The sequence below is a fragment of the Lactuca serriola genome, chromosome 4 (genome assembly GCF_051521515.1).
Source record: "Lactuca serriola cultivar US96UC23 chromosome 4, Lser_US96UC23_V15, whole genome shotgun sequence".
Taxonomy (NCBI): domain Eukaryota; kingdom Viridiplantae; phylum Streptophyta; class Magnoliopsida; order Asterales; family Asteraceae; genus Lactuca; species Lactuca serriola.
The window spans coordinates 382,415,297-382,428,415 of record NC_136411.1 but is presented as its reverse complement, the minus strand read 5'-3'; the positions used below and the strand labels follow the sequence as shown (position 1 = coordinate 382,428,415).

Sequence of the window (13,119 nt, the reverse complement as noted above, 5' to 3'; positions counted from 1 at the left end):
TGACGGCGGCCGGTTGTGGAATCGGCGACTCATTGCGTGCTAGGCGAATAAAAGGGTAAAAATTTGAAGACTCGATCTGACTTTTGTGGTAAAAATGATCAATTTGGTATCAATAATGTTTTTTTTTTCAACCTTAGTGGCGATTTTGGTTTTGAAAAAGGAATGAATAGATAATATAGAAGAAAGATATCTAGATGCAGGTCAAAATCTAGAAAAAGGGTTTTCAATAATTAATGACTCTGATGCTGCAACACGTTTGAAGAAGAGGAATCAAGGTAAAACCTTTTTTTTTTGCAAAAGATGCACAAATAAATGTTTGAATAGATTGAAGATTAAGTATTTATTAAACTGTTTAGGTGATTGAACTTGAAAATCGAAAATTGAATTTTCAGTGTTAATGTGCGTAAAATTCAAAATACAACATGTGAAATTTTGGTTTTATATTTGATTTCCCGCTTGGTGTTTTATCATGTATTTTGAAATTAACAAAAATGATGAATTTTTAAAAATAAGTCAGTGTTCATATGACGGGGGTGTATAAAATGTAATAAAATCAAACGATTATAAAAGGGTATAATAGGAATGTTTATTATATGTTTGTTTGTTAGGGTTAGGATGCATCTTTGTTTGCATGGTTGAGAAGAAACTATCACAATATAATAATTTCAGTGTTAGTTTTCTCTAATTTATGTGTTTATGAGCATTTAGAAATTTCAACTTATTGTGCTTCAATTAGTTCAGTATCATTACACAAGTTTACACAAACACTTTGTAGTTCACAAATTTCCATACGTATAGCTTTTTCTTGTTAAGGTAGCAAATAAGGTTTTCCTTAGGCTTTAAATATGGATATCTATAGGAGAATTTCAGTTAGATATAACAATATATCTGTATTAGAAAATAAAAAATGATGATTAATATAAGCACTCTTATTCCCAAAGGGTAGATCCTTCACTCCTCTAAAATTCAGAAGACATGCCCCTCTACGCATAGTTGGCATTAAGATGCTATTATATGCAATAATAATAATAATAATAACAATAATAATAACAACAACAAAATAAAAATAAAAATAAAAATCACCAAAATGACCAAAAAAATAACTAAATAACAAAAGTAGGATGTTATTTTCTGTCCAACACAATCAGGAAAATGTCACCCATCTGCCCATTTTGTCTTCTATAAATAAGGAATGAAACTTTACATTTTCATTCCAAAAATAATTAAAAAGGAATAAAACCTTTATTTAGTTTTTTCGGTTTTTTCCAAAAATAATTAAAAAGGAATAAAACCTCTATTTTCTTTAAATTTATTTAAAACATGGACATCATCAGTACCAAAACTTAAAGACATAAAATATATAAATGAAAGACATAAAATACATTGCATACAATGATAAACTTGATAATTTTAAGAAATGCATAAAATTTCATAACAAACATCTACGGACAAAAATAAATTCATATCAAAAGAAAATTAAAATAGTAGTGAATTGTACTTTTCAAAATACAATGTCAAAATACTTACCAAATGAAAAAAATAACAATATTCAATAAAATAAAAAACAAAACCAAACATAAATGTCTTAAAATCCATTAATGCAAAAGAGCATGGATTTGTACTTTTCAAAGTACAATGTTATAATAACTTATTCATCAAGTTTGAAGAATTATTAAAAACTTCATGGGTACTTATAAATTAAGCTAAAGCAAGAACCATTTCAATAAATGTTTGTCTTCTTGTTTTTCAACTTTTGGTATCAAAAGCCCGATCTCCTCTCCAGTTCCAATTGAAAGACATGGTGCTTTTGTTGATGATGAATTCGAATACTATACCACATCATACACTTCTTCAACTTTGCGTGTTAAATTCATCGGAGTAGTATTCACATAATGAGAACTTATTGGTTCAAAATATCCCCGGTAGACGGTGTAACATTTTCATCGGAATGTGAAACCCAGTCCTTGAAACAAAAAAAAACATATTATGTAAAAAATGAAGAAGTAAAATACTTATAATGACATTATATTAGTGTTAAATTATACCTTGGTAACTATTTTTTCCTGGGAATTAGAGTCGGATGATCCATCGTTTAAAGACTCGAAACTTGTAGGCTATACATGTGACAATATATGTTTCATATATGATATATGTGCAAATACTTTAAAATAATAGTAAATGGTGTTTTAAATTTGCATAATAAATTTAAATAATGATAACCTGCAACTGAAGTAGCTTTCTCTCCAAAGTCTCAATTATTTGCTTTTCCTCCGTTACCCTTGAGATTGTGTAGACACTGTTTTGAAGTCTCACATTATATTTCGTGACACTCACTTTAAAAGCTAAATGCTTATTTTTCAAAAAATTGAGTTTAGGCGGATATATGGCCAAACTGAATACAAGCTGAAAAAAATGGTAAAAATAACTATTACATTTGGAGTCGAATGGTAAAAATAAATAAATTTGAAAATGTATATATAAATGTATCCTAGTATATTTTTCTGCTAAATCTCTGGCTGAAATTCCCAAGAGCCCATATGCTTCCCGATCAAACATAGTTAAGATTGTAGAAGCAGAATCGTCTTGTACACAAACTAGAATCATGTATCTCTAAAAGAAAGTTATAACAATTTAAAATTGTTTAATTAAAAAGAAAAAACATAATTTGTTATTTAAAATGATTTTAAAAAAACCTTGGGATAGGAACTTTAGTGGACTTGTTGCATTCAACATTTGTACACTTGTAAAGTTTCACATCTTCATTGCTATCCGGAATTTCAACTGCCTTTACGTGATAGTCGGGACAACTTTGGTAACACCAAGGTTTCTATTTATAGACACTTTCTAGCTCCTCAAATGGAAGTTTTTAGGTACTGTATTTTGCCAACTATTCTAGAGTTTTTTTTAACAATATCTACATGATCTTTACAAGACTCCATATTACGACAAACTATTCTACGATGTTTTAGACATCTTTAGGATGTTTTAACATTATCCAAGTTTTTTATTGCATGATCTATCGTGTTCTAACTTGTTCTAAAGTCTTTCGAGTTGTTCCAGCTTTGTTTATTGTCCTATTGGTTATTTCAGGCCATTTTATCTTGTTCCATGAACATCTATAATATTTTAGCGTCTCGTACAGTGTTCTTGATCTCTCTAAAGATTCCTCATGCATTCTTTGTCATTCAAACGTTCTTTATACGATCTAAGAAACTTACGGAAACTTGGTACATAACACATCTCTCTGATACCACTTTGCTAAGATCTCCTTCACCACGGTAGAACAACATACACAAATTGATTGAAACAATAATAAAATAAATTGAGAAAAGTAAACAAAAAGGGAAATGTATTCAAATTTGCATGAAAAATAGAAAGATAGTATGTGGACAATTTGAGAAGGTAGGGTCTTCCACTAAGAGAAAATTCTACAATAACAATTTATATGTGTTCTACTCACTGCTTCTTAATGTCGGAACAAAACTAAAAATCTACCTGTTTACTCTTTATCTTTTATGATTGACTACTAAAGATTAATTTCCATTTCTACCCCTTCTCGAGTATGTGGGTTGGATTGGTGGTTAAGCATAATAACAACATACTACATTTTTTTATTGGTAATAGAAATATGTAAAAAATGAGGTATATTGCTCATAATGTAAATATGTTTCTATTAGAGGTAAAATATTGAAGTATGTCAAATGACACGGTTAACATTATTTTTAACATGATCAGGTAAGTGCTTGTTGACTAGGTAAGAGGTGAAAACTTGGTAAAACAAATGGTCTGTTGATCGAGTCAAAACAACCCCTAAATTTGATAAGTAATTTGCAAAAATAGTCCCTAATTTATACCTTATCGTTTTTATTTAGCTTACAAACTAATAGTTTTATACATCGAGTCGAGACCAAAATTAACCTATTTATACTTGACTATCCATCATATTTGGTATTATCCCTTATATATATATTTGTTAATAAGTTCAAACAAACTGCGTTTGTACCACTTGGATATATTAAGTTTTACAGAAGTTTTAATTTGATCACTAAAGTTTGTATTTCAACATTTATTTATCAAATTAAAGAGTTTGTGTTAATGTTATAGAAAAGGTCTCACCATTGTCAAAGGTTAATTTATATATTTGTGAAATATTCTCAAATGTCTGTCTGAAATGTATGATGCTAATATGAAATGGACTTGTTGTTGGCATATCATATTCAATATTCATGAATCTCTATGTTACATCTCATGTGACTTTTTGTGAGTTCGAACATAAGTTTTATGGAATGCATGTGTTTTAGACAAATTTGTTTTGTTTTGTTTTTTGTTTTTGTTTTTCTTTTTTTTTTCAGATCGAGAAAACATAATTAATCTTTGTTAACTAACTTGTTCACAAAAATTAGTTTTATCAATATCCCGATAATAAAAATACAACATATTGACCAAAAATGATATATGTAGAGATGGTTGACCAATATAATGAATGATTATTAAAATCAGAGGCTAAAACTATAACAAAACATTATCAAAAGGAATACATTTTGTTACTTGATTTTTTTTTTTTTAGAATTCCACCCAAAGAAAAAAAAAATTGCAAATCACATACCCATTTTTATAGTTTACTCGACTTCAAATCACATAAAATAATTTCACGACCAAATGCCTCATTAAACTATTATTTTATCGGACCGTACATCAACTATGTTCGAACGTGTAATTAAGGCAAATTAATAACAAAAGTGTAATTAACTATGTTATAAACTACAAGGATCAAAAGAAGCTTAGAATTGAAAACTATAATTCATTCGTTTTCTAATTTGAAAACTGCATGAATCAAAAGTATAAAATACTAAATTAAAAACTCAAGGGATCAAAAATATTAGGGTGAGCATAATAACCGAAAAACCGAACCAAAACCAAATTAACCGATATAACCGAACCATAATAACCAAACCATTTTAAAAACCGTTGGTTCGGTTTCTAATTTTTGTTAACCGATAACTAAAGGTTCGGTTATGGTTTTATCAGGAAACGAATGTGCAATCAAACCATTATAGATTGATCACTCAGATACACATAATCTTCCAATAATACATTGAGTTAGATTATTAATTAATGTTGTAATTCATAATCGACTGATTCTACAATTTGTAAACATTATTCACAGTTAGTTTAATCTCCATACTCATAATCCTAATCGAAGGCTTCTCACACCGTTAATCCTAATCAAATATTGTTTGGACTTTATAGTCCTATTCGAAGAATTTTTTGATTTTATAATCAAGACTTCTAGGTAAGTTAAGTTTTTGGTTCTTTTTGACTATGTGATATATTAAGAATGTATTTTTTTTTTGAATTTTTTAGTGTTTTTGACTTAATTACATTGAATGTAAACGGGTGATTGGCTTTTTTTATTTATTTATTTATTTTATTTTTATTTAATAACACATAATATGAATGTTTGACTCTTTTATTTAATAGTTTTAATTTAATCGTATGGAACGTGTATGAATGTTTGACTTTATTTTAATATTAATATCAATTATCAATATATGAAATTATTAATGTCAATTTTTTTAATGTTTTTTATTTTTATTGAATATTTTTGATTTTAAATGTGACTATGTGTTATCTCACTTTAATTATTAAATGTACACATTTTATTCTATAACTATAAGTTAGGTTAAAAACATCGGCGTCGAGGACTTTTTGATATTCTATTTTCATTTTTCATGCCAAAATACTTTCGTCGTTTATATTATTTTGAACATTATGGTTAACCAATATTAACCATTAACCAAAACTGTTAACCGATAAAAACCACCAACCATAACCAATATTAACCATACCTAATGGCTACCAAAATGCATTAACCAATCATAATGGTTATGGTTCGGTTTTAACCAATAACCGAACCAAACCGAACCATACGCACCCCTAAAAAATATTACCAATGCAAAATTTTAGACTATAAGGAACATAGTATAATTTAGTCGTTCCCTAAACTAAAACTACGGATACCAAAAATGTAATTAGCAAAATTTTACTTATAAACATACCAAAAGTGCAATTAAGGCATTCTTGCATATTTAAAAGAAGGGTAAATTACACCATCCGTCCCTCATGCTGGTGCCAAAAAGCACGTTTAGTCCCTATTTTCAAAAATTAACTCGGACCGTCCCTCATATATCTAAAATTTGCACGCTTCATCCCTCATTAGTTTGAATTTGCATGTTGTATCCTTTGGAAGACATAAAAAGACTATTTTGCCCTCACTATTTTAATTTTAATTAAATTATAATTAAATTTGTATTAAAATAAAAAGAAAATAAAATAAAATACCCCACCCCTTCCCTTTCCCTTTCCCATTTTCCTTCTACATTCCCTTTAAATCACAATTCACCGGACCACCACCACTCTTTTCACCTCCGAGATTCCCACCATCACCGCTTTATTCACCTCCAACCACCACCGCTCTAAACATCGCCGGAGAAGAAGATCGAGAACCCACATGTCCCAAAGAAGAAAAAAGATTCAAATCGGAACACCGAAACGCCACCAACACCCACAAACTTCATCTTCCTCCGGCGAACATCATCTCACTGACCTCATCTTCCTCCGGTGTGCATCAAGAAACTCTTCTCTCTTCTCTGAAATATTGACACCAGCACATACACACAGACTCTCAATCTCCCTCAACTTCGTTGAACAACTCACATCGTCGTCACCTCCTAAACTCTCTCTGATCCACCATCCTATCTCCCAAAATCAAACCCCATAACTTAAAGCTACAGACAAACCCCACCACCCCATCGGTGGGTTTGGGTGGTTGTAGAAGCCGTTGGAAACAAACTCCATCTCCGTCAGAAACATCCTCCTCTCTCCCTTTCCGGAGATAACATCTTCATCACCGCCGACATTTGGTCTCACCCCTTTTATTTATCCTTCTCTCTTTTGAACCAAATCTCCAAGGTCATAGCCTTAAGCTTTGTTATTCACAGTGACAATGATTGAAGCATTGTAAATTTCCAAACCACAAATCGAACTAAGAAGAGGAGAGATCGGAGAGACTGAGTTCCAAACCACAAAATATACCTAAGGGGATCGACACTAACTATTTGTCGCCTTCATGGGGGTGATTGTCGCCATCGACGACTCTATTTCTGTCGCACCGGCATACACAAATTGAGCATCGATGTGGATGGTTTGTTCAAGGGGATTTAACCTGAAACCGGTTTCGTTAGGGTTTAATCCAGGTGATGTCGCTGCAATTTAACGTTTGCTTTGGGTTTATTCCATACAATTTAGGTTTGTTCCAGTGGAGCAACAGAAGTTGAGAGAAAGGAAGAGGTGTTGCGATGGTGGAACCTCTGATATTAAGTCTAATTATTAAAAAAAATCTAAAAACTGATAAAGAAATAAAAAAAATGAAAAAAGAAATTATTAAGGGTAAAATAGTCATTTTATGTCAATAGGGACTAAGCATGCAAGAAAAAACAAACATAGGGACGGTCCGAGTTAATTTTTGAAAATAAGGACTAAACGTGCTTTTTGGCACCAGCATGAGGGACGGATGGTGTAATTTACCCTTAAAAGAATATATAATGTATATCACAATGACTTGAAGTTGCTTAAATACTTTTACTAAAACCATATAAAAATTTAAACAAAACAAAAGCTAGTTACATATACTTCAAATGCAAATTAGATGAATGATACTTTTGTTTTAGGGTAATTTGTATGTTTGGTTCATAACTTATTTTTTTATTCGGAAGGTCCCTACTGTTTGTTTTTGTTACGCACTTGGTCCCTGTCTTACTTATTTAAACAAACACAAACACACCCCAACCCCAACCCCACCCTACCCCTTCACCTTACCTTATTTATCCCACCATTTTTTTTTCTCTATTTAAATAATAGTTTTTTTAGGTAAGACAAAGACCAAACGCGTAACAAAAACAAACAGTAGAGACTAAACGCGTAACAAAAACAAACAATAGGAACTTTCCAAGTTAAAAAAATAAGTTAGGAACCAAACGTGCAAATTACCCAAAACCATAGGGACCATTCATGTAATTTACTCAAGGAATAACTATAAAAAGAAAGATATAATGTATATCACAATAAATAGAAGTTGCTTTAATACTTTTGGACTAAAATCTCATAAAATTTTAAACAATAAGAGCAAGTTACATATATTTCAAAATGAAGGGACCAATTAGAAAATTATACATTATCAAATAGCTGTTGTAGTCCGACCCGCTTCTTTTTGGCAGAAAATATATATTCACTTTTCCGCCAAGGGCTTCAAAGGCACAGGTGAAAAACTTGAAAGAAATCAAAGCAAAGCGCCATTCACTTCTCTAATTCGAAGGGTTTTCATTTCCATTTTCCCTCCATCAATGGCGGACGAAGCTCCGACTTCACAAGATCTTGCACCAAACGGCAATCAAGCGCCTGCATCTGTTGATGCCACCATCGACTCCACAGGTCAGGGTGGCACAGCCTCTTCGTGCAACAACAATAACGTTGTCGAGACATCGGGGCTGACGTCCGATGGAGAAAGGGAGAAGTCACTCGAGTACGCTGAAGAGTTGATGGACAGAGGATCGAAGGCTAACAAAGAAGAAGACTACGCCGAAGCTACTGATTGCTTCAGTCGTGCCCTAGAAATCAGGTTAGGGTTTCTAACTCTACATACTGTTTTAATTCAATTAATCATGTAGAAGTCTCTTTTCCTGTTGATTTATGCGGATAATCTCGGCTTCTGCTTTGTTGAAAGCAAACAAACCATGTTTTGAAGTGTAATTTTGTTTCCCGGAGAAGCATACAGTTTTAATTAACAAATTTGTTGTAATTTGTTGATTCTGAAGAATGTGCGATGTATGTTGAATTTTCTATGTTAACTTCTGTTGTGAGTGTAATGTTATTTCCAAATGATATGAGACATGTTCTTTCGAATATTGAAGATGATTTCACTTTTGTTGTATCAGAGCTGCGCATTATGGCGAGCTTGCACCTGAATGTGTGAGATCATATTACAAATACGGATGTGCACTTCTATACAAAGCTCAAGAGGAATCCGATCCATTAGTCTCTGGTACTGTTTCCAAGAAAGAATCCACTGAAAAAGGATCCACTAAATCAGCTGAAAGTGGGGAAACTTCTGTTTCAAGCAAAACTAAAGAAGGTACTTCAAATCTTCACAATTCACATCAATGATATTAGAAAATGTTTTCCACAATACAAATAAGGATGACAATGAGATTTTTGTGTTCATGGTTTTTTGAAGTGGAAGATCAAGATGAAGATGATGAAGGAAGTGAGGGTGAGGATGAAGAAGAAGACGAATCTGACCTTGATTTAGCTTGGAAAATGCTTGATGTCGCAAGGGCAATTTCGGAAAAACAACCAGGCGACACAATGGAGAAAGTAGACATTCTTTCAGCTTTAGCAGAGGTAGCCTTGGAAAGAGGTATGCATATTTCACATTTTGCTAATTGCTAACTTGACTTACCTTCAACTTTCTAAAATTCCAATTTTGCCCTTACAGAGGATGTTGAAACTTCCCTGAGTGATTATCTGAAAGCTTTATCAATGTTGGAACGCCTAGCTGAACCAGACAGTCGCCACATAGCCGAACTGTATCCTTTCTTTTCTCAAGATCAATACTTTTTTAAATTCCGACTTTACCCTTTACTTGAGTTTCTGAATTCTGATCTTTTCTTAAAACATAAAATTTCAGGAACTTTCGGATATGTTTATGCTTAGAAATCGGGTCAAAGGGTCAAGAAGCAATTCCTTATTGTCAAAAGGCGATTTCAGTTTGCAAATCTCGTTTAAAGAGGCTTAAAAGTGAAGTGGAAAGTTTATCTGGGAATTGTGAATCGAGTGTTCTTGGTAGACAATCTTCTAATGCTTCACAAACGAATGATCCGATTTCTGAAAAAGAAAAAGAGATTGAGATTCTCACTGGTCTTTCTACTGAGCTTGAAAAAAAGGTAAATGTAAACCCATTATTTTTTTATAGGGTTAATCTAAAATAAGACCTTATATTTTGTGTTTTTTTGCGGATTAAACCTCGAATTTATTTTTTGCCTTGTATTTTTTCAATTTTCCCGATTTTGCCCTTATAGTCATTTTTGCCAAAAAAATTGTAAAATATGAGGGTTTTTTTTAGGAAAACTATAAAAGTTGAGGGTTTATTTGTAAACATTTAGAAGGTTGAAGGTTTCATTTCGGAAAAAATTCAAAGTTGAGGGTTTTTTTGGAAAAAATAAAAAAATAAAAGGTCTTTTTCAGGCAAAAAATAAATTTGAGGTTTCATCCGGAAAAAATACAAAATATAAGTTTTTTTTTAGATTAACCATTTTTTATGTTTATTCATATAAATATATAGTCTTCAAACAACAATAATTTATGTAATTTTTTTTCAAAACTCATATTTTTTGTTATTTTTCATAAATAACTAAAAGTAATTTTTCATTATACTTCTATTTTAGAATTTCATTATGTATTTAATCTTATATATATACATAAACAAAAATTTAAAGTGATAAATTATAATATACATTTTTTTTACTATTTAAAATTCATACGTTATGTATTTCAAACTTCCATGCAGTTTTTTAGTGAGGTATTTCTATTTAATCAAAGAGCATCTTTATAAATTAGGGCTAATCTAAAAAAAACCTTATATTTCATGATTTTTATGGATTAAACCTCAATTTTTTTTTGCCTGAAAAAGATCGTATTTTTTCATTTTTTCCGATTTTGCCCTTTTAGTAATTTTTACCAAAAAAATTGTAAAATGCGAGGTTTTTTTTTTTGAGAAAAACTAAAAAAGTTGAGGGTTTATTTGGAAACATTTAAAAGGTTGAAGTTTTTTTTTTCGTAAAGAAATTCAAAGTTGAGGGGTTTTTTGGAAAAAAATAAAAAATAATAAGGTCTTTTTTCAGACAAAAAATAAATTTGAAGTTTAATCCATAAAAAAAACATGTTTATTGAAATTAACCCTATAAAATATCAAGTTCTTTGTTTTATGTATCAATTTAGTTCTTTTATTTATCTTTATAAAATACTAACAAATTCCATTTCTTGGGATTGTTTTCTTGAATGATAAATAATTATATTTGAAAATGTGTCAGCTTGAAGATTTGGAGCAAATTGTATCAAACCCATCATCCATACTATCCGACATACTTGGAATGATGGCGGCAAGAGGCGGAGGAGAGGGTTCTAGTGGCGGCAGTGGGTTGAGTTCTTCCCGGATTGGAGCTGGTGACAGTTTCGGGTTCGGGTCAACTACCGTTTCAACTACTCAAACCACCACCACAACCACCACCACCGGTGGTGGCGGAGTGACACATCTTGGGGTGGTGGGGAGGGGGGTGAAGCGGGTGTCCATGAGCACAACTGGAACTGAATCTTCTCCAGCAAAAAAAGTTGCATCTGATCCAACGGCTGATAATGATGCAACTTGAAGCCTTGAAGTGACCCTCTCTTTATGGGTCGGGTCGGGTCGGATTGTTATTGGGTCGTTTTATTAGATTGTAAGGAATGTGGTTTTTATGTGGAATGAAGACATATTGGGTTTTAGGTTTTAAGAAAAATCTTTGTCCATGAGTATGGATTTAAAGCTTTTATATTAAACAAAAGAACTGTTGATCTAAAAGTTATTTTAAGTCGTTTACGAAACTTTTTAGCATTTTTTTTAAATGTTATTTTTTACATATTTTAAAAGTTTATTATTATTTTTTTGTCAAATATTTTTATGCAAATAAACGCTAAAGTGTTTTAACAAACATGGAGTATTAAAAAAAATAAGTTTTCGCACAATCACCACAACTTTTGAAGAGGATATTTTCTGTGAAATTGGTTCCTTTTATTTTAAGGGAATTTTTTAGACATTTTTACCGTTTTTATAGTATTTTTTTCCCAAAAAAAAACATTTTCAACCTAATATGAAACTGAAACTTTGTGCTTCTATATTGATTTTCCCAAAAAGCCCTTTTTTTTTGAAGTTTTTGAACAATTTGATTTTGTGAAAGTGTGATTTTGGAATGTAGAAATTGAGAATTTTGCTGAAATTAACGAAAAAAATATTTTTCTATATTTGAAAAAGAAATGATAAATTATGTGATTTTCTCATAATAATATCATTTTTTTTTATTAAAAAAAAACTTTTAAGACTTTATCAAAAAAAATTTCCAAAATAATTAGATTTTTCTACATAAAACCCTATAGAAATTGTATGTCATTGGGAATTCTAAATTGCAATTTGGCATTGCAATATTGTTTAAATTTTCATCCAAATTTTGTTTTCCTTCTTTTGGTGGGACCATATAAAAAATAAATTTTACAGAAAATAAATACTGATTTCGCACTGAACTCATTATTTTGTAGAAAGCAGAAAATTTTGAACTGTTATATGAAATTTCTTATTAAATATGACTATATTTGTATTTTTTTTATTTAAATATATGACTATAATTAAACCATAAAGATAACATAATACAATTGGGTGATTGTAGTTGTAGGCGTGTAGCTACATGCTGGTTATAAGGAACAGACAACTTTGTTAACATGACATTTTTGTTTTTGTGACAATTAAATATTCCCTAGATCATCTACAATACAAGTTGTGTACATAGCTGTTTGATATATTAAAATAATAATAATAAATTAATGAATTGAGATCTTTAAAAAGATTTAAACTTATATAAATCTACAATATTTTTTATCACATATATTAGTGAATGGCATTAAATATGAGAGAATGAGAGGTAGATATGTACCCATGGTACCAAGCATACAAAATTAAATGCTTTCATGGTCTCAAAGTTTTAATATGTGTTGGAATTTAATGAAGGTATTAAATTTGATATGCACTATGCACCCATTGAAATTATTATTTCTGTTAAAATATTTTGAAATCAACTTTTAGGTTTCTTTTTTTTTTCTTTTAAATTATTTTGCAACATTTTAGTGTTTTTATTTCTATTAATAATATGCACTAGATCAATAAATGTAAACCTTGCTTTTAATTTTTATTTATTTATTGAAAATAAATCAATACTCAAATAATAAAAAATTCAAAATTTAAGATTTATAAAGAAA

General features: G+C 30.5%; 1 protein-coding gene across 1 annotated transcript; it reads left to right on the top strand.

The window, feature by feature from the left end:
- Positions 1-8,295: 8,295 nt before the first annotated feature.
- LOC145097779 (Tetratricopeptide repeat (TPR)-like superfamily protein) lies at positions 8,296-11,697 on the top strand. The gene is made up of 6 exons (XM_079035418.1): positions 8,296-8,677; positions 8,994-9,190; positions 9,293-9,475; positions 9,554-9,644; positions 9,746-10,001; positions 11,148-11,697. The coding sequence occupies exons 1-6, from the start codon at positions 8,403-8,405 to the stop codon at positions 11,481-11,483; spliced, it is 1,338 nt and encodes a 445-aa protein (XP_078891544.1). The 5' UTR covers positions 8,296-8,402; the 3' UTR covers positions 11,484-11,697.
- Positions 11,698-13,119: the final 1,422 nt, after the last annotated feature.